The sequence below is a fragment of the Acipenser ruthenus genome, chromosome 9 (genome assembly GCF_902713425.1).
Source record: "Acipenser ruthenus chromosome 9, fAciRut3.2 maternal haplotype, whole genome shotgun sequence".
Lineage (NCBI taxonomy): Eukaryota > Metazoa > Chordata > Actinopteri > Acipenseriformes > Acipenseridae > Acipenser > Acipenser ruthenus.
Window position 1 is genome coordinate 37,950,997 of NC_081197.1, and position 24,767 is coordinate 37,975,763.

Consider the following 24,767-nt stretch of genomic DNA (forward strand, 5'->3'; position numbering starts at 1 on the left):
AATTATTATTATTATTATTTATTTCTTAGCAGACGCCCTTATCCAGGGCGACTTAAAATCGAAAGCAAATACATTTCAAGTATCACAGTACAAGTAATAATACAATTAAGAGCAAGATAAATACAATGACTTTGGTTCAAGCAAGTACAAGTGTGACAAAATACAATTCAATGATACAGCAGATAAGTGTCAGTGATAGTTACATCAGGATATGATTAAATACAAAATACTACAGATAAAACACTTGGCAGATTACAGTACTCTGACGTACAGGATTAAATGCAGTAAAATAGGGGGCAGATAAGAGCAAGTAAAGCGCATTTAAGGAAGGGTGATAAGTGTCCCAGGCGAAGAACAGAGGAGTTCTACAGGTGCTTTCTGAAGAGGTGAGTCTTGAGGAGGTGCCGGAATGTGGTCAGAGACTGGGCAGTCCTGACATCTGTAGGAAGGTCATTCCACCACTGCGGGGCGAGAGTGGAAAAGGAGCGGGCTCTGGAGGCAGGGGAGCGTAGAGGAGGTAGAGCCAGTCTTCTAGTGCAGGCGGAACGGAGAGGTCGAGTGGGGGTGTAGGGAGAGATGAGGGTCTGGAGGTAGCTGGGTGCAGTCTGGTCAAGGCATCTGTAGGCTAGTACAAGAGTCTTGAACTGGATGCGAGCGGTGATCAGGAGCCAGTGGAGTGAGCGGAGCAGTGGAGTTGCGTGGGAGAAGCGAGGCAGAGAGAACACCAGGCGGGCAGCGGACTTCTGGATGAGCTGGAGCGGACGGGTGGAGGACGCAGGGAGGCCAGCCAGGAGGGAGTTGCAGTAGTCTAGGCGGGAGAGTACCAAGGCCTGGAACAAGAGCTGGGTGGCGTAGTTGGTGAGGAAGGGTCGGATTCTTCGGATGTTGCTCAGGAAGAATCGGCAAGTGCGTGCCAGAGTGGAGATGTGCTGGGAATAAGAGAGGCAGGGGTCCAGGGTGACTCAGAGGTTCTTAGCGGAGGAAGAGGGAGAGAGTGTGGTAGATTCCAGAGGAACAGAGATAGAGAGATCAGAGGAGGGGGAGGAGGAGGAGGGAAAGAAAAGGAGGTCAGATTTAGAGAGGTTGAGTTTGAGATGATGCGAGTGCATCCAGGAGGAGATAGCAGACAGACAGGTAGAGATACGGGAGGGGATGGTGGAGTCAGAGGTGGGGAAGGAGAGGAAAATCTGAGCATCATCAGCATAGAAATGGTATGAGAAACCATAGGATGCGATGAGGGGGCCCAGGGAGCGGGTGTAGAGAGAGAACAGGAGAGGACCCAAGACTGACCCGTGGGGGACTCCTGTTGAGAGAGTGCGAGTTGTGGAGGTTGCTCCACGCCAGGTTACCTGGTAATTGCGGTTGGAGAGGTAGGAGGAGAACCAGGTCAGAACAGTTCCAGAGATTCCCAGGTCAGCAAGAGAGGATAGTAGGATAGAGTGATCGACAGTGTCAAAGGCAGCAGAGAGGTCGAGGAGAATTAGGACAGAGGAGAGAGAGGCAGCTCGGGCAGACTTAGTGAGTTGGTGACAGACAGGAGGGCGGTTTCAGTGGAGTGAGCAGAGCAGAAGCCAGATTGGAGAGGGTCGAGCAGAGAGTGATAAAAGAAGGGTCTGGAGCCGCACCTGCTCTAAGAGTCACAACAACAGAAAGGAAGAAAACATGTATTTTCTAATTTCTTAACTGAAGCATCTACCCCAGATATGTACATCTTTAGAAGCATATTCAAGTATAATGGGCTGTAGGCTAGCTTTTGCATTGCAGGATAATAATCGGTAGTCTCAAGAACGCAAACAAAGATCAGCCAGATAGGCTGTTTGGAAATACAAGGTTCTGTGTCTGAAAAAATATGAAAGGAGATAGCTGATCGGGTTAATGCGGTTTGTACTGTAAAAAGGGAGATCATAGACAGACAGATGTGCTGGCAAGATGAATGCCAGATTGTTAAAAAAAAACAAAAAAAACTGCAGTCTCTTCTCTTCTGGGAGGATCATCATCCAAGGTATCTTCCTCCTCTTGATGCACAGACCACATAAGCACATGGAAGCCTGGCATTTTCTCCACTTAGAGCAGTGACTAAGCTACAAACCTGATTTATATGTTTTCTAACCAGTAAGTAGCTTACCCTGTTCTGACGTTAAAAATGAAATTTAATGTATGTGTTACAAATAACAAAATTCTTACATTTCCTAATTATTGGATAATTATAGACACATTTTATTATTACTATTGGCGTATGTACATGTTCCTAAACACAGAAATTATGCTATTAAATTAGACTAGGGGTGTCAAACTCAGTTCCTGGAGGGCCTCAGTGTCTTCTGGCTTTCGTTCCACCCGAGCTCTCAATTACTTAATTAATCTAATTATTTTATTAACTGGACACATTTAACACTGCTCTTCAGGCCTCAAAATGTTTCATAGGGCGTGTACCTTGAATCAAGTGCATTTTTAAAACCATCAACTGTAAAAGACATTGAAAAATATTAAATCAATTCAACAAATAATTTGATCAATTATGTTAATTGAGATCTTAAGTTGGAATGAAAACCAGCAGACCCTGAGGCCCTCGAGGACTGGAGTTTGACACCCCTGAATTAGACCATTAAGACACATCTTATTCTCCGCCTGGTCCGCCAGGCACATTCCATTACAGGTAGCACAGCTACATTATTTATTGTTTATTTTAGTTTAAAAATAAACATATATATATATATAGTATATATAAAACATCAAATATTGTTTGGAAAAAGCGTGTTCTCTTTCTCTCGCACACTCCTTTTACTTCACCACAAAGGGATCAGCTGCGCCTGCGTTTCAAATAAACCTCCCTTACCTGCTTAGTTTGAGACACAGTCAGCCCTGTTTGCGCTTTCATCGAAATAGCTCAAAGCTAACATGTAAATAAGGCCACATCCAGATAGTTCTGCTGACCACTAGCACTACCACAGACAGAAAAGAACGTGGCAAAGCATGTTACCAAAGTCGCATTACTGGGCAAAGGTAGTTTGCTCCTGTTTGTTCCGAGATTTTTCATCAAAATCAGGGACAAGTGCTTTTTGCCCTACCATTAGAGGTTTGCTCTGTCATTAAAATTGGGCCCTAAATATGTTTGAAATCTTGGTAGTGGTCCTGTTGGTTAAAGTGCAATGAGACTGAACTGGGTCTGCTCTAGACTAATCACAATCATATCAATGCTGTAAATCTGATGGCTACTCATATGCTAGTTTCACAAATAAAATGAGTTGTAATTTTTTTTATTTTAAAGTTTGTGAAAGTAAAATAATTTCAACATTGACCTAGTAAAAGCATTTGTCTATGAATTTACAATTTTTTTTTAGGTATAATTTTTTCTACAATTGTGTAGCATAACCAGAGTGAAAAAAAAAATAACTGAGGAAATGTACTCTGGGTATTGAGAAACAACATACTGTATATTGCACACACAAGGTGATTAAAGAGTTATTAAGTCATATAACAAATATAATTGGTTCGTTTACAAAACAAATAACTGGTTATGTTCACAGAAAATTCCTTTCCTGTATGTCACAAAATACATTCATTGCCAATTCTGAACACCTGCATGTGATGAAACTGAATATGGGGTTTCCTTTTCTTTAACACATTCAACTGGTAACCACTGAGTTGGGTAAGGATGTTTCTCTGCACTGCACTAATCGAAAGTGGAGTGAAATCATGTTTGAAACATGGAAGATAAGGAACACAAATTGCGCTGTCAGGTTGCTTTTAAGTTTGATTTGACTGATGCAAACAGCACTTGTGAAGACAGCATAACAATTAAAAATACAAGTGAAAACAGACCATTTCTTCATGTATCACATTTTAATAATGATGAAGAGAATTATACATGTAACTCGGCTTATAATGGCAGAATGGACAAAGTGCATTTTAATGCATCCATTATCGATAATGGAACGGAGCTTCCTGCAGAGTCAATTTTAATTTTAAATAAATAGCCTTTTACTGACACATTTCCATCTGCACCATAAAGGGATATCTAACCTTCTGAATATTTATGGATTTATCTGTATACTTTGAGTATACTTGCAGGCTTGCATAACAATGACCACCAGAGGTGTGCACCAATAATTTCCTCCCCTCTGAAACAGTGAGTTTGAAAACGATACATTTGCAATATCTATTGGAGACACACTCAGACTTCACCTTCAAATGAAACAGTCTCAGTTCCTTAGTTTTAAAACCTAGAGGCTTATACTCATAAGAAAGGCCTTTTAATTGAGAGGAACCCCCATAACTTATAGCTACCTAACCATATTCAGAATAAAAGGCACCAATGAACACAACCAATCCAAGGGACAGTGGTTAGGACTGGTGCATCGTAACTATAGTGTAGTAAACAGCCCTTTAATCAAGTGCTAACCTTTGTTTTTATACAAGATTCCTTTTTTTTTTCAGGGCATGCAAACTTCAATTGGATTGATCTTCTTGTCCGCTCATCATGTTACTTAGTTTTTATTGTCGTTATCTTGCTCATTTGGAAACAAAAACAAATATTTTATCTCTGTATGTTTCAGATTTAATCATTTTTGTTTTTGTAAAGCTTTGAATTACGCGAAAGACGCTCCCAAACACTTCCTGTTGTACCATTTATCTATTGTGATATCTGACCAAAACACTGAAATAGAGTAACATTTAGGAAAGCAGTTATTATATACGAATTGTCATGCCATGGATCTAGCTTGGCTCTCATATCTCATGTTGTTTTACTATTTAATTCATTAAATAATAAACAGATTAAAAATTGCACTCAGAGGCTATAAAAGAGATTTTTTTGACACTTATCAAATAACCTGTTTTTTAAAGTACATTTTCCCTTGTGTTCCTTGATATCCACAGCATGGTGCAGAAAAACACCAAGGACAGAAGTGCATAACTAACACAACTCATCACTGAAGTCAAAAGAAATACCTGTCTCGGCTTAAACTAACACACCTAAACACATAACTATGCCAGCTTGCTAGACTTGTTTTCACAGAGCCACTTTTAAATAGATCATTATTAAAATACTACTATACTAACACTACGTTTTAAATGTAAAAGACTATAACAGACTACTTAAAGGATTGCTATAGCATTCAAAACACCTCCATCCTGAAACACAATTGTCCACCTTTCCTGGAGTGTGATTAACTAACTTGTGTGTAATCAGTTATACGTTTATCACGAGTGAATACTGAATTGCTGCTCTAGTAGAAGTATCATTACTGTACTGAATGCTGAAGTGCTATTGATGAATTAATAAGACAGTGTGGAGAGGGTCTTAGTGACTCACTGCAGGGCACAGCTAGATCTGAAGGAGTTAAACAGAGTTTCAGCTGTGCTCTCCTATCTTGCTTTTTTAACTTGTGCTTATGTAATCGCTTTAAATGATCATTTAATGAATATTCTTTTTAAAACTTTAGTGAACTACATATTGTTTTCGGGCTTCTGTCCTTAATTGAAAGTTGTATTGATTTGCATGGTCACATCTTCAACAAGTATTTTTATTACATTGATTATTAGCTGATTTTATAAATTTGAATATATTAGGAGGCTGTGTGGTCCAGTGGTTAAAGAAAGGGGCTTGTAACCAGGAGGTCCCTGGTTCAAATCCCAGCTCAGTCACTGACTCATTGTGTGATCCTGAACAAGTCACTTAACCTCCTTGTGCTCCGTCTTTCGGGTGAGATGTAATTGTAAGTGACTCTGCAGCTGATGTATAGTTCACACACCCTAGTCTCTGTAAGTCGCCTTGGATAAAGGCATCTGCTAAATAAACTAATAATAATAACATTGCTTAATGCTAATGTCTCTACTTATTCTGTCTTAATAAAAGATTCATGTGTGGTCCTTTTAGGGTGATCCAGTTCTGATCTACAACTTGGGAACAAGATCTAAACATTCTCTTATTATTGCCACACACAATTGAATGTGCCATGGTGCCAAATTTTCAGATTTTACTGTAAATCTGTCTCCCTTTAAGTTCAATTGTTTTATTTCCCTGTTTAAAATGATGTAACATAATGTTGGATTTCTGGGTTGCTGGACAGTTATAATCTTGTATGACTCAGCTTCTAACCCTGTCTTTCTACTATTTAAATCTGCTGTTTAACCGATCATGTAAATGAGCTTGACTCTTGTGTTGAGTGATAAAGAGGCTCACTTGGGGGACTGTGGTGCAGTCTTTGGTTCACATCCTGCCTCTGCTTGTTAAACAGGTGTTGCGACCCAAATTCCAGTTTTTAAATTGTCTTGAAAATCTAAAATAAAGAAATAAATACAGCACATACAGAAAGAAATACTATTGAATAATTGATGAATTCTTTTGGATACCTAAAATCAGGAGCTAAAAGATATCTGCAAAGAGGTTGTTCTGTAAGTGTGATGCTGCCATCTAATGGACACTAGTGATAACATAGTGCCTAAAGAACGCTGGGAACTGAAGATATTTAATCACTATTACTATTGTGAAAATCATGTACAGTACAGCAGTTAGAAACACATTTAGTAAAATGTACATCTATGTTTAGGCACAAGAATAGAGAAACAATTTAAAGGCCTTCTCTTATAAAAGTTGACCATGGTATTTTTGCAGTTTTACCATATGTTTCCTGTGCTTATAATATACATCCCTATTCTATACAATCCTTACCCATGCTTTACCATGCTCTCACTGTGCTTTATTACACTCTGATATGCTTTTAGAAGGGCTGTGTAATTGCTGATGCCTTGAAAAGCCTCACTTCAGAAGCATTGTGTGTTGTTCAAAAAGACTTTTCTGAAACATGTTGTTGCAAATGCACAGGGCAGCGTTGCAGTGTTTAATGCATTATTGTATTTGTGAATTTCTATTGAGTATTGCATTGTAACATTACCTGCAGCGTTCAGTATGCAGTACCTTCTTATCACAATCATAGTAGAATTTCAAGGAACTGATATATGTTCCATTCATTCAAATGTAAACAGATAGGGAGTCAAATTTGATTGAGTTAATGTAAGCTAATTCTAAACATGTTTGCATTTTACCACTGAACCTAACATGAAAGAACGTTATTACAGACAAAGGGTTGGTAATATGAGTTAAGTGTTGAATATGTTTAATTGATTGTATCACATAAATTCAATATGCATTTAAATGGAAATTGTGTTACAGTCGTTCAGTAATTATATTCAAATAAAACATTTCAATTTGCAATACACAGATGTCTCAAATGTCTTGTAATTAATGTATATCTTATGACGCTAAACAAATATAAACACGTGTAATAAACCATGTTTTATTAAGGCTTAATATAATGGCTATTTTTCAACTTGAACCTCTTTACGTCATATGGAAAACCTAAGACAAAGTTCTTAGAATTCACATTCAGTACCCTGGCTCTTGTCATTGTTTTAGTTTTAGTTTAAAATCTATGCCAGGAAAAGGCAATAGGGTCTTTGCTTCCTACGCTTAAAAAAAGGGTATAATGTAAACTAGTTGTGCAGAGGGTGATGAAATTAAAAACCACAGCCTTACAACGGATGTTAGAACGCTTCACAATAGATTCCTACCTTCACTGTCAACAGTACAATCTAAAATGCATTAAGCAAAGTTAGTGTGATAAAATGTACGTGAATAAAGCTGTCAGTACAACATTTGTGTTGCTGTGGATAACGCAGACTCAAGGTAAGAGAAATTAATATATTCAGTTGAAAAACTTAAGTTGAAAAACTTAATATATCAAATAATGTTGAGTGAAAAATCATACTTTAATTAGTCAATAAATAATTATCATACCTAGTTAAATGTATTAAATCCATGCACTGTTCATTTCAATTTAGGAAATAAATAGTCATACAAAAGTGTTTGTGAGGTAGAGTGTTTTTACACTTCCTCTACATGTAGGCCCGACTGTATTTGAAAAAATACATAATTTAGTTTACCGAAAACTAAGCTCAGTCAAGTCAAATATACAGTGCACACGGGAAACATCACAACTGACTAACATCTGTGACAGGCACTATTGTTTTTTAAAGGAGTAAAAGTGTGTTTCTTATAAAAACTGAGCTAAAATATATAATAAATACTGAATAAAGCACCCAAGGGGAGACTCTTAATGCAACTGATGTTAATGTCATGACCATTAACCAAACTAACCTTATTCATATTAAACTGAACCAACTCATTTTTTTCTGTGTATTTGCATCATTTTGTAACATTATACTACTATTTCTTGTCAGAAATTAAACCTTTTAACCCATTTCTTGCTTTAGAAACTAGACTGGATTCTTCACCCGCCTTTAGTGTGACTCCAAGCTCTTCAGCTTCAACAAAACCACTGGATTATTTTGGTAATTGTTCATTAAAGTAAAAAGAGATTTGTATACAATTCATAAAATAATTACTGAATAAAGCATCAGTCCTGAGCAGACTGATATTAGAATTATACTTGCCATTACTGATGCTACTAAAATCAAACTGAAAAAATAAAAAATAATACTATGCTAATATTACTGTTGAAAGAATCATTTTGTTTCTTACATCCTTGCTTCAGTTTATTAATTTTTACTGAGAGTCTTAAAGTAGTCTTTAATGTTGTGAATGTATTGTATACTGGTTAACTCATGTCATTTCTCCTCAAGTAATTTTATGTAAACCTTTTGTATTTAATTCTAAAACAGAAAATGTATGATTTGGATCTTGCATTACATTAAACAGGTCCTTCACTTTATGTTGGTTATCATATGCCCCAGATATTTCAGTCCCAGAATTTTAATTCTTGTTATTATTCATTCCAAATTCTCTGTAAATAGGCAGTATAACTTGTGATAATTGATAAAGCACAGGTTCTTACTGAGACTTAAATACACTACCCTCCAGCACAGTGTGCCACAATACTTGATAATGTATGTGCTGCATGAAACCAAACTGAAGGTAAGGATAGTATTTAGGTTAATAAAATATGATTGCACTGTGCAATTCTGATTTAGATTTTGTGTAAAACTTTCAAGTTGATGAATGTGTAACAGTGGCTTGAGCGGTCTTTAAATGAAGGTTTTATTGTTACAGTATACTGCTGGAAGAGAATGGAGTGAGACAACTTCCATCAACATTATCTGACCATTATTTGATTTTATAATGTTATTAATCATTTCCTTTTAATTTCCCTAGATGAAGAGAAGTTCATCAGCATTAAGCTGGGTGAGGAGATTAATCTGAGCTGCACAAATCGCACATGGAGCACAATGCTGTTTGATACCTGGGAGTTAAAGAACACAGACAAAACGTGCAGAATTGCACACAGCAATAGCGATCCTGCTGTCAATACTTGTAATGATGGAAGAACCATTACCAATACAACTGAAGGAAGATCACAGCTGTACATACCCTCATTTAAATATACATATGAAGGGATTTACACATGTGAGACAGCTTTCCAACGTGGGAGCCACAAAATATTGTTTAAACTATCTGCCATAGGTAAGAATAACATTTCACAGAGCTCTACTAACAGCACAACTCAGAGGACACCTGGATAGATAAAGCAAATGACAATTGAACAAAGGCTATTCAATACACTGGGACTGTGGGTGGATTTAGACAATTAGGGGGGCCAGATGGTTGCACATGTTATTGTTCAAGTCAAGTAAGGGCTGTTTCTGTTCAATTTCAAAAGTATTTATATGCTAAAAACAATAGAAAATTCACAAACAGAAATGTACTTCTCAAAGTTGAAATAAGGAAACCTGAGTTGTTGCTATCAATGCCATGATATAGTATGTCAAACAAAATCTCAAACTAAAATCATGTTTTAATGGTTAAATGTATTCTTTTTCCAGTTCAACCAGAGATAAGTGGAAGAATTGAATATTCTACCACTGACAATCATTACGTGGCTGTGTGTGAAGCTTCCAATGGGAAACCAAATGCAAGCATATCATGGTCATCAGATGAAAATGTAACCGAAAAGGTCACTTACAACCGGAATCGTACCTTTACAGTGGAAAGCAGGCGTATCATACCTTACAGTACATCTATGGGGAATGTCACCTGCATAGTCAGTCATCCATATTGGAATGAATCACAAACTTACACTATTCCCTACATAAGAGGCACAGGTATGTTTACTACTGTTTACTCAGACTTCACCTACTAAAACAGTCACAATTACAATGTTCCTTAGTTTTCAAATCGAAAGGTCTTTCAGTTGAACCACATCATTAACCTTTTAGGTTTAATTAAATCCCAATGAAATTTAAGTAACATAATTTAGTAACTTTTCAAAATACATTACCTAATATATTTACACTTTACCATTTGTTCCATTTGTCACATAAAATATTCAGAGCATTAAGATTTTTCAGCTTAGCTTGTATTAATGGATTTCAATCTGTTCTTTCAGAGCCAGGTTCATCAAAGGAGTCGCAATGGATTGTACTTTTTGCCCTCATAGGGTTTTTTCTAATATATATTGTTTGCATCATTGTATTTCTCTTAAAATTCAAATCAAGTTGACCCCAAGTAGGTATCTATATTACATTATTTTGTGTTTTGTGTGCATTAATAAAGAAACGGTAATAATGAAATAACAAAATGTAAAGCAACATGATTGGTAATCACATTTTGCCCCACAGACTGTAAATGTAGCCCCCAGTAATTATGAATCACAAACTCATATGCATATAAAACACCTCAACACCGGATTAAAATGCCAGTATGATTTTCAAAGTAAGTTATTAATGTCAATTTAGAAATAGATTGCAAATACAAAAGATCTGAGTTTGTGGTAAGATACCATTAGATTCAAAATTTTGCAGTAAAAGATAGCGTGAGTGATTTTCTGAAATTAGGTGAGGAAGCATATTAGTGTTGCACTTTGTACTGAAACCCATAGGTAATGCATTGTGCATTAAAGCCATTGTGCACATAATCAACTAATAGGTTATTAATGTAATATAGGTGATGCAAAGTATGCCACTGTACAAGTTAGATAAAGAGAAGGATATGTGATACCTTTTACTGGACTAACGAAACAATACTGTACAAGTTAAATCACATTCACCAACACCCATGCCAATATCCATGTTATCAATCCTTCCTTATTTTTAGAACCTGTCCCCTTTCCACTGGTAAAATGCTTGACAAACATGTATAATTTTTCTTGTCCAGGGACCACATATGGAGGACACTGATATTGCACAGGGGTAGTGTATTGTACTTAACAGCCATGTATAGAATGGAGAAATCAAGAGCCGCCTACAAGCAGTTGAAATGACTGATTTATAACAGCTGCACACAAACTGCGCTCTCACACAGCGGAAACCTGCCGGGACTGGTTTTGCTCTCTTCCGTTTCTAAGAGATGACCTCAAAAACACAGAGATATACTCTTCTTTAGAGGTGCAATTCTCTGTGCTCACCCTCACAGTGTTCACTTAACTGGAAACCCCTCTCCCCTCCCCTTAAAACACATTAAAACACATTCAGGACATGTTTTCTCTAATTTAAACTGTATGAAGGGGATTTCCAGTGCTTGTGTGCACTTATCTGACCACATTGTGCTAACCTCTCACAATTTTATGTTATCATGCTTTATTATATAATTAAAACTGCTATATAAAGCTACCAAACACAGTTAAAAAATATGAATTATAAATGTTGAACAAGTAGTTGGTGATACCAATACCACTGCTGACTTTGGTGGATAAGTGGCTGGTTATTTCAATACTGGCTGGTTGGTTACTTAGAGATTTTCTGTTGATGTTTAAAATGCAAATGTAGGGGCAAGATGGAGCTCAGTGCAATTTACCATTTTATAACTTTATAAATGCATGGACTAGCCTACCAGATGAAGCAGTATGATCTAAAACACTGGGAACATGTACAAAAAGACTAGATTCTGTGCTGTTACATTAGTTCCCTCCAGTAGGGGAAAATGGTGTGCTAAGAAAGGACAGACTTTGATGGACCGAATGGCCTTTTCTCATTCTCAGACTTTATAAAGAATAACTTGACCCTGAAATTGTGTTTTATTATTATTGTGATCTACTAAACATCACCACCATGTTCCCATAGAGGTAATAGAAACTGTGCCATCTGCTTTAGGAGGCTTGGTGGTCCAGTGGTTAAAGGGGCTTGTTACCAGGAGGTTCCCAGCTCAGTCCCTGAGCAAGTCACATAACTATTGTAAGTGACTTTGCAGCAGCAGTTGTGATGCATAGTTCATCCCCTAGTTTCTGCAAGTCGCTTTGGATAAAAGTGTCTGCTAAGTGACTCATGAATAATAATTTGTATTATCTGAGTAAAGCAGGTTTTGTTCTCTACATTGGACAGATTTAACTTATGGGTTATTTAAAGAAAGCTCTTGAAAGTCAATTTTTGTACAAATAATACAGTTTAAAATCCAGGGACTGTTATTGGCTTCTTCAAAAACAGTGTACTAAATACCAAATTGTAAAGTTCTTATCACTACTTAAAGCTTTGTGAATAGGGCCCACTATACACAATTGCATTGCTAGCTTATAAAGATGGTGAAGAAAAAAGGTTATCATGTTTTAAACCTGAATCAGAAATGCGTAAGTACAGTTTGATGTGAGTGGTCATATTTAGATCATTACAAAATACTTCTCCCTACTCCCATAGTCCAAACTGTGGCGTGGTCGATGATAAGAATAAGTGTAACTAACAATTTGGTTAATACACCTAAAATAACTGTTAGGGAGCTGTGACAGAAAAAAAACAATATGCAAATGCACTGATCTTAATCAAAGGTCAACACCCCACCCTAATTTGCACATTGTATTATCTCCTGCCCAATATACTTTTTACATATTCAAAACCTCAACATTTAGAACAACACAGTACAACTCCACCAGTGGACACATATCTATTGAGTAATATAGATTTTTATAGGAAAATGGACCCATAGCTTGAGTAAGATTGTAAGAATTAGGTGGCTGCAACAAACACATTTTCTGTTTTCTGTTTTTCTAAGAAAGTATAGAACTACTTATGCTGCATTTGTCTGTATCTTCTCGAGGATCTAATGTTGCTAACTGGTCACAATGAGGATGTTTGACTAAACGTGTGGGATAAATATAGACAAGCAGCCAGTCTTCTCTGACTGCTGACTTTCAAATTACTTCTATTTTTAGTCACCCTGGTTGGAGAGCTAACACACCAGCATGACTGCTAACACTGGGCTAGATTCTTAAAGCTATTTAGTTCAAAATGTCATAAGCAGGTTGTTTTTCAGATAGTTAAAATGCCCCTAATTAAGTTACCAACTTAGAAACGACCAAGTCTAAGTTTTGTGGCTTGTGAGTAGTATTTCTCATTTGTTTTAGAATTATAAATGGTGTTTTTTTCTCTTTAGACAAAGAAAACACTAATGGTGATTTGGATATCTAGCCCATTCTGCTTTTAAAAATAGTTTTTGCTGTTCAATGACAAACACTAACTGGGAGGTGGGAGATTACGAACTGACAAAGGTCCAAAAATACCATTATTCTAAAGTTCTTGTGGCACATTAAAAAATAATGTATATATAAATAAGCGTGTGTAGAGCTCATAGGGACTAGAGAGATAATCATTAGCTAAAAGCTCTATGCCAATCCACTGTACCTGTATGTATGAAGGGAGTTAGCAAGTATTTGGGGAACCACAACATGTGTAGTAAAACCAGTAACCATATCTATAGTAAGTGCTTGTCTATGTCTTTATTGCCTTTGGACTTGCCATGTACCTTTAATAAAACAGCAAAATTAGCAGCCATACTTAAGCATAATGTAGCTAAAATTACATATGAACATATCCAAAGACAGACACCAATGTAAAATATACTGAACACACTTATCAAATATCAGTGAGTGCAGAGATAGAACACATATATAGGATAATAAATTATATATATATATATATATATATATATATATATATATATATATATATATATATATTAAAGAAGCAAATTTAGGGGTTATTAAGTATTATTTAATAGCTTATAATACTAGCTAGTTAATATTATATAGTTTGTACATACATTACTGGTATACGGAAAAAAATCCAAGTCACAAGAAGGTGCAAAAAAACAGAATTTACTTCTTTAAAAGCATGAATATATATATATATATATATATATATTGTGAGGAAGTAGGTGGAGTGAGACAGCAGGGAGGGGGTTAATCCTCCCTGCATAAAAGAAACATGTGAGAATGCACATTTGTTTGATTGTTTAATTGTTTTATTAGTAATGATTATCCGCACCTGAGCGTTATTGGGCAGTATAAAAGTAAAGCAGTTAGTCTGCTCGGGGCTGCTGAGGAGAGGGAGGCAGAGAAGGTGCTCTGCTTCCAAGCAGTCGGATGAGAAGGTACGGTGCAAACCTGCGTGGTTTAATTAAGTTTGGGGCAGGGAAACGGCTTAGCCGTCCTGCGTTAGTTAGGTTCCTGCGTGTGTAGTTAGTGCTCGATAAGAGCTAGGTGTTTATTTGGTTTTGTGTGTTTTGATTTTGTGTTTATTAAAATTAGCGCAACCGCGCTGTGAAAATCCATTTCTGTGTGCTGGGTCAATTTTTAAAGGGGCAACGAACCCGAGTGGGTGAGATCTTTCACATATGGTACCAGAAGTGGGGCGCCCCTACGACCCAGTAAAAGGAAAAATGGATTTTAAGGAACTGATCGAGGAAATTAAGAGAAACACCGCTGCTCAAGTGGAGCAGACCAAGAAGTGGAGAGTGGAGCTAGGGCTGCCGGAGCCGGAGCCTACAGAGCTGGACCTGCTGCTCCAGAAATGGGAGGTAGAGCAGCTGTTCCGAGAGCCCAGAGGGGAGGAGCCGCCGCTTCCGGAGCCCAGAGGGGAGGAGCCGGAGCCCGGGGAGGAGGTGGAAAGCATACCTCCACCACAGCCCCGACCACCACCCCTACAGTCCAGTTCGGCGCCGCTGCGTCCAGTCCCTCACCCCTTGCTCCGGGACACCCTGCCGGTCTTCCTGGACCTCCCTGTGCTGGACCTGGAGCCCAGGGGTCTGCAGCACTGGCCACAGCTCTGCCCCTGGTTACCTGCTCCGCTCTTCCCGAGCACCCAGACGTCGCTGGGCTGCTGCCAGACGTCGCTGTCGCTCCCCCTGTTCGCTGCTTCGCTCCCCCTGGGTGGTCGGGCATCACTGCGCCAGTCCCCAGGGGAAGACCTGTGTCCACTGCGGCATCCTCCAGTGCCCCGGCCTACGCTTCGGTCGGCCCTGTTAGCCCGGTGGGGTCCCGTGTCGCCGGTTTGCGGTCCCTTCCTGGCAGCGCCGAAAGAACCGACCCATCCTCAAGCCCGCCCGTGGAAGAGGGCGGCAATGGACATTGCTGGACTTGAGGCTGGGTGGTTGTGTTTTAGGGGAGGAGGTGGCCGTCTCGTGGCCTGTGTCTTGAAAAGACAAGGGGGGGGATGTGTGAGGAAGTAGGTGGAGTGAGACAGCAGGGAGGGGGTTAATCCTCCCTGCATAAAAGAAACATGTGAGAATGCACATTTGTTTGATTGTTTAATTGTTTTATTAGTAATGATTATCCGCACCTGAGCGTTATTGGGCAGTATAAAAGTAAAGCAGTTAGTCTGCTCGGGGCTGCTGAGGAGAGGGAGGCAGAGAAGGTGCTCTGCTTCCAAGCAGTCGGATGAGAAGGTACGGTGCAAACCTGCGTGGTTTAATTAAGTTTGGGGCAGGGAAACGGCTTAGCCGTCCTGCGTTAGTTAGGTTCCTGCGTGTGTAGTTAGTGCTCGATAAGAGCTAGGTGTTTATTTGGTTTTGTGTGTTTTGATTTTGTGTTTATTAAAATTAGCGCAACCGCGCTGTGAAAATCCATTTCTGTGTGCTGGGTCAATTTTTAAAGGGGCAACGAACCCGAGTGGGTGAGATCTTTCACAATATATACATACATACAGTAAACTGTTTTGGCTGTGTAAAACATCAGTATACAGTCTCTGGAAAGTTGAAACATGTGACACTCCAGTCTCAGATTATGGTGCACCACGTTAACTGCACGGTCTACTCCTACTGGCCTGTAAAAACTAAACAGATTGCCACATACTGAGCATACTGTTTTGCTGGGGTAGCACGGTAGTAAACAACAGAATTTTCCAGATAATGAAGTACAATTTTAGATATAGGCCTATTTACAAATCTATTGCATTCAAGTGTTGAATATTATAGTATATTACTCATCTTTTCATCATAGTAAAATACTTTACAAACTTGCAATATTAAGATTCTAGATTTAATCCATTTGAACATAATCTTCATTACACTCTTCAATATTGTTTTTTCTTTTTTTGACAGATGTTAGACTGACAACTGCATAGTCACAGTTATCACTCATCTCCACTCTCTTTTTAGAATTTGCTGGGTCTCCATGATCAATGACGGCGTACAAAACATCCTCGTTCACAGGTGTCTCCCCCTTTCAGTTTAAAGAGGAAAAACAAAAAATGAATGCATGTCTTCAGTTAAACATAATAACAAAATTGCAATAAAGTTAAAGAATTCCTGTGTTTGCTTTGCTGTTGCTCTGTATCGTTAAACCGAAACAGAAACATCTGCTGCAATTGTCAGTGTTTCCTTTGACTCTTAGTTAACCACCATTTCATCCGGTGACGAACATCTTCCGTAAGAGATCCTTGCGCTGCACCGGATGTAAGGTATTTCTCTTCCATTTCACACTCAGACATTCAACTGACAATGGCTTGGTTTACTTGCGGAAATAAATACAAGGTCTCACCTTTTTGGCATGCTATTTTGGTAGTACCTTTAGGGCAATTTGGGTTTACTTGTAGTATTCTTTTAGGGAGAGAAATTCTCCTCCAAACTTCAAGTGACCTGATTCATATTAAATCATAGCAGGGTATATTTAAATGTTTCTTAACCTGGGTTTACAAGAAGTTTTTATGTTGTGTTGAAGAACCAGCAGCCCACCAAAAAATGAAATTAAAAAAGCAAAGGAAACGAAACAAAGCCCACACATACCGTTACACAGATACCAAAAAAAAAAAAAAATGTAAATACCAACATTCCATAAGAGGGCTTTGCACTATCCATGCATTATTTACTAAACATTTTTTGAGTGCATATATATTTATACAGTATACATAAGAGGGCCTTTTGTTATTAGTATTATTATTATAAGAATATTATGTATTCGGAAATGTAGGCGAATAGAGTAGCCTATTGTAGATTTACTACCAGAATTTTGAAAATGTACTGTACTAAACATTGACTGGATTATTTTTATATCATTAACTTAAAGTGCCGGAGTTCATCTCCGTTCATGGACTACTATAAGGCTCAGAACTGCTGAAGCTATGCTTCTGTAGGAAAACGTGTCATCTATATATTATATATGTACATGTATATTCGGTTTATTTATATATATATATATATATATATATATATATATATATATATATATATATATATATATATATATATATATATATATATGTTTTGTTTCCTTCGCTTTATTATATTTATTTGGTGGCCAAATGAGGCAGGCTGCACTTGCGGTTCTTCAACACAACCTAAAAAAAAAGATTATTCCATTTCAAGTAAAATTACCCAAAAAGTTTCCATTTATTGACTTATTATAATTGTTTTTAAGTATACCTACTTAACCAACATTGTTGTTTTGTCTTAAGCTGAGGGATCACAAAGCCACCTTTTCAGGAACAGTGGCTTGGAACCTGGTTCCAGGAGACGAAGAGACCTAATTTTACGCAAGTCTCCCCTGGTGTGCCGTGCAGTGGCCTGAAACCTAGTCTCTCAAAAACAAGTTCCAAGCCACAAATTGGCTTTGTGTTCCCTCAACTTTAGGGTGCAATTAATTTTCAGTTACATTGCACTAGATTCATAGCTGATTTTAAAAATGTGAATCATCTGTGCTGTACAAGTATTTATTTTAATGCCAGTTTTAATTATTATATTCAGCGAAAAAACAACAGCATATGTTTTATAAATCTAATACTTTTATATTACGTTGTTATTGTTAGTATGCTGTTTATAAGTGGGTTATATTTTTAATAGGCATGTATTAGCATGGTCCCCAGTCAGCATTCTGTCTAAAATTATTTCTACTTCATGCGTGACTGCCAAGCTTTTGATCTAGAGACCACCCTTTGGCAGTTAAAGAGCACATCTGCACACAAATACAATACAGAAGAACCTTCACAAGAACTAATCAAACTGCACTTTCCATATGGGGTTCCTTATTAGTTTCCTGATCTTACTGATGTTCTGGGAAAATTGTACTGCTTAATTCTATGTGTTTATCAGTCTGCACTTTGCCATTCAAAAAAGTGTGCAGAACTGGTGGAGGGGGGTTATACTGCAGAGGCCCTGATAGTTTTTTGTATAAATACACTGCATAATAGGTGTCTTTCTAACATGCAATTTGAGACATTTCCCAAGTAACTGACCCTAAATTAAACAGCTCAATAAATCCAGATTTGCATAGTTTACTCACTTGTTTGTCAAAAAAAAGGTACCACAAGAGAAAGGTAATTTACACTTACAACAGCCACGTTTTCATACAATGTTTCCTCTTGACCTAAAATGACAGAAATAGAATCCTTGTCAAAAAAACGAGATACTCTGAGGTCCAATGTTATAGGCCTAAAACCACAGGCTTTCCTGTCATGAACGCGAGGTGTTTCAGTAAACGCTCATTTCAGAAAGGAAGTTTCTGTTGCAGTTATAACCAGTTTCTGGAAAGAAAGTTTTTTGTTTTTTTTTTGGTTAACAACAGTCGTACAATTTGTTGATATTATAATGAGGTCACTGATGCATGTTTTGCTGAAGTGAAGTAAACTAAGGCAAGCAAAAAGACCATGCTGCTAATCAACTTTCAAAACAATCAAGTTAGATGTAAGGCTGCAAATTATGTGAATCTGCAAAAACTTATTTGGACAAGCTGTCTTTCTCAAGGGGATTCCTTAAATAAAAGACAGTCACAACGTCAGGGTTTTTATATCTTGTGTGATCTGTTTAAAATAAAGGATTTTTTTCAGTATGTAGTTCACCCCTTGCTTTGCTTATTGCAATTTTGAAAAAAAGGAAATCATTTGTATTTGAGTTTCATGAAACTTCAAGGCATTATCAATACTCTTTAGTAACACATCTGAAAAGTAAAAGTAAATCTATGCAGTTCAGTTAATATAAAAGAATCAATGTGGTAGCACTAGGGTACATTTCTTAAAGGTATATCTACTGCAAAAGACTAATGGAAAATTTTACCCAGGTGAAGGGAACACCCCTTGCTTGGTTATTAATTTATAACCTAGAAAATACAATTCAGTGTCTTAATAGAACACAAGCACTGGATAAACTAAGAAGGGATATATTGAAATGTGTGTATTAATAAAATTGCCTTGGCTTTTTTTTCAATGAGCAGCACCTCAACATTAAAAAAATCCTGCTTCAGTAGTTTCAAAAGCTAGTGTAAATGTAACGTTATTTGAGGGAAAAAAAACTAATTACCTTGTACGTCGTGCTTTCCATCCCTAAACCAAAAAATAAAAAAGAGAAAGGATTAACATCGTTCTTGTGACCAAGTGCTTACAGTTACTACTGTAATGCAATGTTCCTGTTATTTATACTTATTATTTCAATGCAAAGCACTGTTTTGGGCATTTACTGCAATGTTAATTTTCCATCAATATGGTGTTAATAGTTTCCTATGAACATCATGTTACCATTAAAACTGGTATGAATCGGAGTCTGGGTCATGTTTTATACCTCATAAATGTAACTTCTGATTCATTCTAATAAAGCATTTTGAAGTTATGGATGATTGCCTAATATGCCCCTTGACTGGCCTTCTTAAATTCAATAGTTTCTCAAATTTCTCATCTCAACACATTGTCTATATCCACAACCTCTTTTACAGATACCAACAGAATAACTGCAGTCAGTATCTTGTCTTTGCTCATTTTCTCCATGTTATTTTGTCATTATTTGCCACAACTTCTGCTGTTATAATCTGAAGTTCTAAAGTCTTAAATGTGGGTTTTCTGATCCTTTCTCTGTCTTTTGGCACTGACTTTACCTGCGAACGTCATATCATCATCTTAAAAAAGGCATGGAGTATGTAACACAGACTAGATCGGCAAAACTGTCTTCTAGTAGTAAGAGGCAGCCCAGTTTACAGTACAGCTGCTGTGAATCAAGGTTGCTTTTAAATAGTATTTAAAAGATAGTATTTCCCATTCCAATACTAATGAAACAGGGCAGAATTCAGAAGGGTGGCAAAGTTGCTCATTATAAATTATTGGGCATACAGCTGAATGGCTAGGAATTTAAAAGCTACGCCATCAGTGTAAACCGTCAGCGGCCCAGCAAACAAGGCAAACGTTTGAATCTCCAATTAGGCGGTTTAAATTCTCTGACATGACACAATCTCAAAAATATTTCAAATCGCAGAATCAATTCAAACTTTTAAACTTTGACCACACTGCAATCATTTTGTTTGGTTTAGAATATATTTTTATTCTGGTGTTTATTCTGCCCTTTCCTTTTTCTTGACTACTTTAATCAAATTTGCAATGCACATGTCTAATTTGTTTAAATGTGGTTAAAGTTCTCAGCCGATGTGTGCACTAGCAACACCGCTGGTAGAATGTCTATAAAAATGGGTTTATGCGTCATGTGCATGCAAATTCAAAAGATACAACAATAATGTAATCTAGATTATGGTATACATCAGGGGTCTCCAACCCTGGTCCTGGAGAGCTACAGGGTCTTCTGGTTTTCATTTCAATCAAGCTCTCAGTTACTTAATTGCACCAATTATTGGTTCAATTAGTCAAGATTAACAGCTGTTCCAAATCTTTAGCCATTGATGACAAAGACACCTATAAAACCTGAGGATTTGGGGCTCTGCAGGACCAGAGCTGGAGAATCCTGCTATAAATATACAGTATGACACAAGAGCTAAATGTAGTAACAGAAAGTGGCTGCAACTCTTTCAAAAGGATACTTTTCAATGATATGCTGAAAATTTCTAAATAATTATTTGTAATACCATTTTAGGTTTGATCAAAAACAAGTCTTTATATTGATATGTTCAACAATTAGGTATACTGTGCTTGGAAAGTAGTAGATAGTAAATATCAAGTGAAATGGTTATTTATTTATTTTTTTGCATATGATGTCTTTCCTGTTCACTAGTTACTATATATAACTGTAACCAATTATTTTGCAGAATGTTTTTGATTAAATTTGTGTGTTCAAAATGTTGTCAGCTTTGTACACCGAACCAACAGCAGAGTTTGAAACTTAACACCATTACCCACCGATTATCTATACAATTAGCTTGCTGGCAATAAAACAGATACAAATGCTTTAATACATAGAAATGTTTCATGTGGTGTGAATCTTTGTTCTGTACACTACATTTTAAATATGTTTTTCTTTGTAGAGAATAAGAAATGCTTCAGGGAGCACAAATCTTGAACTACCTCATGTAAGGAAATAGTAATTCTGAAAATATACAAAATATGCATATTTTCTTTGTTTGGAATTAGAAAATATACATTAATGGCTGGTTTACAGACTACAGTGCATGCCACTAATGTTGAGATACCTAAAATTGTAAGGAATATGTGAAACCAGCCATATGATTTACAAGCAAGACATGTAAAATACTGTAAAGATTGTAAGTCGCCCTGGATAAGGGTGTCTGCTAAGAAATAAATAATAATAGTAATAATAATAATAGTAAATAACCATTTACGATTAATGTATTAATGTATTAATGTATTTTTGTTCACGACTGTAAGTCGCCCTGGATAAGGGCGTCTGCTAAGAAATAAATAAATAATAATATTCACTGCAGGTGAGTAACATTTGCTTTGACTAAAAGCATTACATATAATAAAAAAAAACCTCTAGAATCTCAGTTCCTGGAGGACCGCAGTGTCTTCTGGCTTCCATTCCACCCGAGCTCTCAGTTACTTCATTAGTCTAATTATTTGATTAATTGCATACATGTAACACTTTTCTCCAGGCCTCAAAATGTTTTATAGATAGTGTACCTTGAATAAAGCGCATTTTTTTAAACCATCAAGTGTAAAAAAGACCTTGAAAAATATTAAATATGTCTAATTGTACAAATAATTCGAGCAACTAGGCTAAATGAGAGGTTACATTGGAATGAAAAGCAGAAGACCTTGTTGCTCTCGAGGACTGGAGATTGACACTGTTACTCTAGTAGTTCTGTTATAATAATGAAACAGAACAATTTTCCTAAAAATGAACAATATGTCAGTCGAAATAGGAAGGAAAAAGAACAGCAGTACAAACACTCATGTTGACCGTACGTTCACACAGTGGAACCCACAGCCTGGCCACAGACAACACACATTGTAATTCAAATTCTATATCAAACCTTTAAACCTTTCAGCATATATATATTTAGCATATATATAGTGAGCTGCAGCATTATACAAAAGAGGTCACTAACCTGTTGACTTTGTGACAGCAGTTTCCCATCATTCATTTACCTGCAGTAATGTACATCAGTTATGTCTTTGCAAAGCAACACCATGTGTAACCTGACATTAGAAAGTGTACACAGCTGATTGATAGGAGAGGCCTCATGAGCTGTACGGATATGGCAGAGGCACAATGGGGTATTTATAAAGCACTGTCACTTCCTGCACTCTGCTCTTCACCTTATTTTGCAATTCAAACTTGTATTTGTTACAGTCCTGTTAGCTTCGCTAGCCCATACCGCATGCGTTTTCTCCTTTGCAACTGGAAAGATTTGTATTTCAATTACGACTTCGTTTGGAGGTACCGTATTGTTCATCTTTTCAGAGTAGGCTGACTCACCCAGTTTAATTTTGCTGCCTTGTCGATTTTAACAGTCATGTTTACATTCATTTAGGTTGCCAATTTTGTAACGTAAAGCTATATCAAAACAAACTATGTGCAAAAAAGCAACAATTCGTATTCCAGCTCTAAACTGAATATGTTTTGACCCTTTTCAACAAATAGATTGCTACAGTTTTTAGAACTACATTACTCCATCTTTTTGCTAATTATTTTCAAAGCTGTTGTACTAAACATAAAACATATATAAATATATACTGTGTACTTCTTTGTACTTCTCCTACCCCACACAAAGTGAAATTTAAAAAAAAAAACATATACTCATAATACGAAAAAGCTCATCGTGTGAGTGCTTGTTGTCTGAATAATCAAGGTGTCAGCTATCAAAGTGTCAAAATCACCTTTATTAACCACGTGGTACTTACTGATAACAGATGCCCATTTACAGTGATGACTTGGAGGCAGTGGAATCTCCCATGTATATGATCTATTCACAAAACCACACCTCATGCATTACTATGCATTTGTCTTCTGCCAGCTCTTTGGAAAAGGGAGGCAATTTGTTTTTTATAGCAACACAGTGAAGTTTAAAGGAACTTAAGGCCATGTCTCCCACTGTGATTTCAAAATGTGACATCAGAATGTTCTCATTTTGGTACAGTGGACAACAGTCACAAATAAAAGACACTGGCAAGAGGAACATGTTAGCCAGTCAGGAGTCCTTAACATTTTCCAACACTTTTTTTAAAATACCAGTAACAGAACAATGTCTGAATAAACTGCTTATTGTGTGTATTTATTGTCTTTAGAAAAGGGAAGCAGTACAGTATTTATAACTATACAGTGTCATCAGGTTCCAGTGTAAGCGCTGTTTTCCACACACGTCTGCTGGAATTTGTTACAACAGTTACAAGGTGCTGGCCACTGCTCTACTAATACATAAACACTGGGAAATGGTTAAACAATAAAGTTAAACAATGGTTAAACAATAAGGAGTCACTAACATTCCCTTTAAGAGGAGTCGTGTGATTGCAGCAATGTTTTAAGTGAATTTGCATACAGTGGTTCCTATTGCCATGTTAGCAGTAGGTGACATCTGTAGAACGACCTGGGTGTTACGTTGCTCATTAAAAACTACAAAACCATACACTGAAAGGCCACCAGAGGGCATTGATTCCCGTTCTGTTGACTATTACTGATCAGCTGTCACCAAAGCTTTCTTGCTTCCTGTACATATTTAATTTGTTTTATTAATAATAATAATAATAATAATAATAATAATAATAATAATAATTATTATTATTATTATTATTATTATTATTATTATTATTATTATTATTATTATTATTATTATTATTATTATTATCATTATTGATTCACATGTGGCTCTAGTCTGGTAGATGTACAATGAAATATGCCAAATAAATTAGGAACCTGAATAATTCATATTATTGTTTAAAACAGCAAAAAGCGAAAGCAAAACCCCTTAATTATTAATTACTGCAGCTTCAATTCAGTTCATCCTATAATACCTAGAGAGGGTATTCCTCTGCTGAAGGCAGGTGTACCAGACCACACATTTTTGTTACACTTCAGTTTCACAAATGTATATCTTGTCTAACCTTGATTTTACTTAGATTCACCATGCCTGCCGGTGGGACCACGCTCTGACCTAGGCTGCACTAGTATTCAGTATATTTACGCTGTTATCAACCACTAATGGGCAGGATGCCAACCCAGTCCCATCTGCCATAGCCATCTACATGCCCAGCCCTGACAGCAAAACTATCCAGCACCAGATCATTAAACACAGAGTGTAATATAGCGACCCTTGTGGTCAGGGTGGCATTACATGATATCACTGCTGCAACATCTAGCACTCTTCCCTGCTAGACAAACTCAGACA

At 37.0% G+C, this 24,767-nt stretch overlaps 1 protein-coding gene across 1 annotated transcript; it reads left to right on the forward strand.

The window, feature by feature from the left end:
- The first annotated feature begins 7,573 nt into the window (after positions 1–7,573).
- LOC117405195 (cell surface glycoprotein CD200 receptor 2-like) lies at positions 7,574–10,570 on the forward strand. The gene is made up of 5 exons (XM_034008062.3): positions 7,574–7,687; positions 8,275–8,352; positions 9,173–9,481; positions 9,841–10,119; positions 10,404–10,570. The coding sequence occupies exons 1-5, from the start codon at positions 7,627–7,629 to the stop codon at positions 10,514–10,516; spliced, it is 840 nt and encodes a 279-aa protein (XP_033863953.3). The 5' UTR covers positions 7,574–7,626; the 3' UTR covers positions 10,517–10,570.
- The last annotated feature ends 14,197 nt before the right edge of the window (positions 10,571–24,767 follow it).

What these genes read in the sequence shown, in the direction of transcription:
- LOC117405195 (XM_034008062.3), top strand. Translation starts at nt 7,627, where the DNA reads ATGTACGTGAATAAAGCTGTCAGTACAACATTTGTGTTGCTGTGGATA. An exon ending in GTGGATAACGCAGACTCAAG is followed by an intron (nt 7,688 to 8,274) that starts GTAAGAGAAATT and finishes TTCTTGCTTTAG; the next exon opens with AAACTAGACTGGATTCTTCA. An exon ending in TCCCTACATAAGAGGCACAG is followed by an intron (nt 10,120 to 10,403) that starts GTATGTTTACTA and finishes CTGTTCTTTCAG; the next exon opens with AGCCAGGTTCATCAAAGGAG.